A 4,464-nucleotide genomic window follows, 5' to 3' on the forward strand; every position below is an offset into this window, starting at 1 on the left:
CCAGATCCTGTCAGAAGACGTGTGTTTTGTCTGAGACTCAAAGTCGTCTGTCATCCTGAGGTTAACAGAGGAATCCAGAGCAGAATGCAGGAGACAAGTGATGATCAAATGGGCAGGATTTATTAAATTATATTAGTTGTGTGTGTTTCAATGCTCAGGTTTCCTCAACAAGTGTTATTATATCAAACCAAAAGTAATGGAATATTTCTGCTTCACAACATCATCGTGTGACGTTAAAAACCTGGAGACATTCTCTGATCTCTTACCCAGGAAGAGAAATAACCTAAAAACCACACAATCATGAGATAAAATAATATTACGATTATATGACACTCAGAGAAGCTGCTCTGTGTGTGTGTGTGTGTGTGTGTGTGTTTCGACAAGAAGTGTGCTGCTATACTGTCTATATTAGTATTTATTACACATTTATTCTGACTGTTATTTCACAGATGTCCAGCTGCAGTATTAATGTCATGAAGAGAAAAGAAGAGAAACCCTATGGGTGAGACAGTTTCATTAGCTGCTATAGGTGAATAACGAGGAGAATAACAATGTGCAGTTAACGAGAAAACTGTTTGCAGTACAAACTAGTGTGTTCTTAATTAAGATAACAGATTAAAATCATATGATACATCAATAGCCAATATCAAGCAGCAAAACATGATTTTGTACAGCTAAAAATAGCTGGATGCAAAGAGACCGAAAGCTTGACCCATAGAATTTACAAATGGTGGCGCCCATTATTACGTCAGGAAACATCTCACTGTTAGTGATTCATCATGCAGCTCAAAGCATTATGGGTAGAATCTCTCGTCAGTCTATTCTGATTCATCAACACAGTTTCACTGATGATCCATACCAAACACTAAACCCAGGATAGAGCGTCTGAGTGAATGTGGTCTGGACTGTGTGGATGAGGCTCATTGTGTCAGAGACGCTGTAGAAGGACAGAGTTCCTGCTCTGTGATCCACAAACACTCCTATTCTCCTGACATCATCATCAAACACTCCTATTCTCCTGATGATGGGCTTCACAGAGAGAGCAGTCTTTATGTTATTGTGTCTGAATGAGTAACTGTCAGGAGAGCAGAACAAACTCCAGGACTGATCATTAGATCCAAACACACACTCTTTACCCCGTCCCTTCCTGCTGATGCTCTTATATGACACTGATATAAACACATTAATCCCTCTCCACTCAATCTCCCAGTAACAGCGTCCACACACACTCTCTCTACACAACACCTGATACACATCAAATCTGTCTGGATGATCAGGATACGGCTGATCTGTGTTAGTGTCAGTAATCACTCTGTTGTTCTTAGACAGACGGAGGAGTTTATTCACTGTGTTCGGATCCAGAGTGAACTGATGGGAATCTGATGGAGATAAAACACATCAGAATCAGGAATTATGAATCTGTTTGATCTTTTCATGTTCAGTGTATCATCAGTGTCTCAGTACAGATGAACAGATATCTGTGCACATCATCATTTACATCATCAGTTATAAACCTCTTCTTTCTCCTTCTACAGGAAGAACATGAAGACTCTCAGAGAGTTTTTCTGCTGGTTTTCTTACTGACTTACATTGTAGGAAGTCGTTCCTGGTCCAGAGATCAATGCTGGTGAATGTGACTGTGGAAATCAACAGACATGAACAGTGTGATTCTCATGATCCTGTATCTATTCCTAACACATTTCTAATATGATGTTCTCCATGATATGAGATGATGATGGACTGGTTTCTGAGAGCAGATGAATCTCCAGGACTTTACCTCTGTCTGAGATCTTCTTGAGCTGCTCTTTGCAGAAATCCTCCAGTTTGTCTCTCAGCTGATGGACAGATTCTCTCAGAGCATCAGAAGAGAAGAGAGAACTGAAGAGATCATCATTTACGTCTGTAGATTCAGGAGGTGCTGAGAGAGACTGGAAACTCTACAGAAAACAGAAATCAAAACTCATCAGCTCCACACTTCACTCAATAACCTTCAGGAACATCAGATTTGATCTTTAGTAACTCTCCTCAATCCAGCACTTTCACAACATCAGCTTCATTCTTCTCATATTCGTTAAATCACATTAGAGCTACAGATTCTAGAGAGAGACTGGAAACTCTACAAAGTTAAAAAATCAGAAGGAGAAATGAGGAAAAGTTCAATGTTACTGAAGTTCTGAACAGTTGGTGGCGCTAGTGGTGTTTAGCAGCTAAATATATCTTCCAGAAGAAAGAGCTCAGAGAAATGATTCCTAACAGATCTCCAGAGCTGAAAGCCATTTGTAAGCGGCGTCTCTTTCAGAAGAAGATGATCAGATGAGAGTCTGACTGATGATTATATAATAAGACACTCATGAACTGTTTCTCTGTGAGTCTCTGTCACAGCAGGATCTGCTCAAGTCCACTATGATCCTGTTCTTCTAGATCTGTGTTACCTGCAGGAACTGGATGTGATCCTGTGTGTGTGAAAGCTGCTCCAGCTCAGCGTCTCTCCTCCTCAGATCATTGATCTCCTGCTCCAGTCGCTCCAGTCGTCCTTCAGCTCGACTCACTGCAGTCTTTTCCTGATCTCTGATCAGTCGTATCAGCTCAGAGCGGCTTCTCTCAATGGAGCGGATGAGCTCAGTAAAGATCCTCTCACTGTCCTCCACTGCTGTCTGTGCAGAGCGCTGTTAGGACACACAGTGATTCAGCTTCAGTGAGTCTGAACTGAGACGGAGACAAACTTCTCTTCTTCTCCAGACTCACCTTATGAGACTCCACAGTCTCTCTCAGCTGCTGGAGATCTTTCTCTCTCTGCTGGATTCTCTGCTGGAGCGTCTTCTGTGTCTCCTTCAGCTGCTTCTGCAGGACAAACAGATGATCGTCAATCTCACAGAAAACTACTGGCACTAAATCATCATGAGAACAGATCAATCCAGTAAAAGAGGAGCTGATAACTAACAGCTGTAGGTTCAAACTCCTGAAGTGATGATGAGTTACAATCAGACATGAATTATCCTGAAGATTAAGGCCTGTTTCACACTGTAAGTGTAAGTGTTATAAAAGTGAAACTGACACAGATGTAGAGCTTCACACTGACAGTGTTTCTGCGTTTTGACTGATGCTAGTTTATATATTCTGTCAAAGAATCTGTGAATGGTTTACTCCATTATTTTATGTTTCTTAATCAAGGTCTGTTTTACGAAAGATTGTTAATATGGAGCTGATATAAACACAAATGAACCGAGTGTCAGCAATATTTCATCAGTGTCTAGTGTTAAATACCTGTTTCTCTGTCCTCTGATCTGCAGCTGATACAGTGTCATGGTTTTTATGTTCAGTAACTGTACACATCATACATATACATTTCTGATCAGTGCGACAGAAAACCTCGAGGATCTTCTCATGTTTCTGGCAGATCATCTCCTGCAGTCGTCCAGTGGCTTCAGTCAGATTGTGTCTCTTTCCTCTAAAGAAACTCTCATGTTGTTCGAGGTGATTCTGACAGTAAGAGTTCACACACACCAGACAGGACTTGACGGCTCTGTATTTTCTTCCAGTACAGACGTCACACTGCACATCTCCAGCTCCAGCGTAACAGTCATCAGAGAGTCTGGTCTTCTTCAGTTTCTCCACCACTTCAGCCAGCATGGTGTTTCTAGATAAAGCAGGTCTTGGACTGAAGGTCTGTCTGCACTGAGGACAGCTGTAGACTCTCTTCTGATCCTCCTGATCCCAGCAGTCTGTAATACAGATCTTACAGTAACTGTGTCCACACTGGATGGTCACTGGATCCTTCAGGAGATCCAGACACACTGGACACATGAACTCATCCTGAGAAACTCTGGCTTCTGCCATTTTACTGAATGAATACAGAGACACAAACACACAACAGCTCAACTACACTTCAGTTTCTCTTTCCCTGAAATCAGGTGATTCCTGTTTCCTGGTTCTGTGTTTGAGTCACGTGTGTAAAACAGCTTCCTCATTCCTGCTCCTGTAGAGTCAGTGTGATGTGAGACTGTGGCTCTCTCTGCTGCTCACACTGTCAATCACATGCAGGAGTGATTAATCACATTCACTGAATAAAGATCACATGAGAATGATTTCAGTCTGTAATTAAACCACTAAATCCTCACGACATCCAACACTTACAGAATGAGCTCTGAAGAACAAGGGGTCATATGATGCAATTTCAACTGTTCCTTTCTCTTTGGAGTGTAACAAGAGTTGAGAACTGTACAAATTGTGAATAAAAACAGAATGCAATGATGTGGAAGTTTCATATTTCAATTTTTTTTCTGAATACAACATAGATGACGTATCAAATGTTTAAACTGAGAAAATGTATCAATTTAAGGGAAAATAAGTTGATTTTAAATTTCATGGCATCAACACATCTCAAAAAAGTTGGGACAAGGCCATGTTTATCACTGTGTGGCATCCGCTCTTCTTTTTATAACAGTCTGCAAACGTCTGGGGACT

At 41.2% G+C, this 4,464-nt stretch overlaps 1 protein-coding gene across 1 annotated transcript; it reads right to left on the reverse strand.

Annotated features, from left to right (window-relative positions):
• Positions 1–668: 668 nt before the first annotated feature.
• On the reverse strand, positions 669–3,932 carry LOC132113440 (tripartite motif-containing protein 16-like). Its single transcript, XM_059521196.1, has 6 exons — positions 3,265–3,932; positions 2,746–2,841; positions 2,433–2,666; positions 1,778–1,937; positions 1,590–1,637; positions 669–1,379 (listed from the first exon to the last, which is right to left on the reverse strand). Exons 1-6 carry the CDS (start codon positions 3,835–3,837, stop codon positions 832–834), a joined length of 1,659 nt encoding a protein of 552 aa, XP_059377179.1. The 5' UTR covers positions 3,838–3,932; the 3' UTR covers positions 669–831.
• Positions 3,933–4,464: the final 532 nt, after the last annotated feature.

This window comes from Carassius carassius, chromosome 33 (assembly GCF_963082965.1).
Source record: "Carassius carassius chromosome 33, fCarCar2.1, whole genome shotgun sequence".
NCBI classification, from domain to species: Eukaryota; Metazoa; Chordata; class Actinopteri; order Cypriniformes; family Cyprinidae; genus Carassius; species Carassius carassius.

Excerpts from the sequence above, each read along its gene's own strand:
- LOC132113440 (XM_059521196.1), bottom strand. The coding sequence starts at position 3,837 with ATGGCAGAAGCCAGAGTTTCTCAGGATGAGTTCATGTGTCCAGTGTGT. Across the intron at positions 1,938-2,432 it reads ATCACATCCAGTTCCTGCAG|AGTTTCCAGTCTCTCTCAGC; the intron begins GTAACACAGATC and ends TGTTTTCTGTAG. Across the intron at positions 1,380-1,589 it reads CAGGAACGACTTCCTACAAT|ATTCCCATCAGTTCACTCTG; the intron begins GTAAGTCAGTAA and ends TATCTCCATCAG.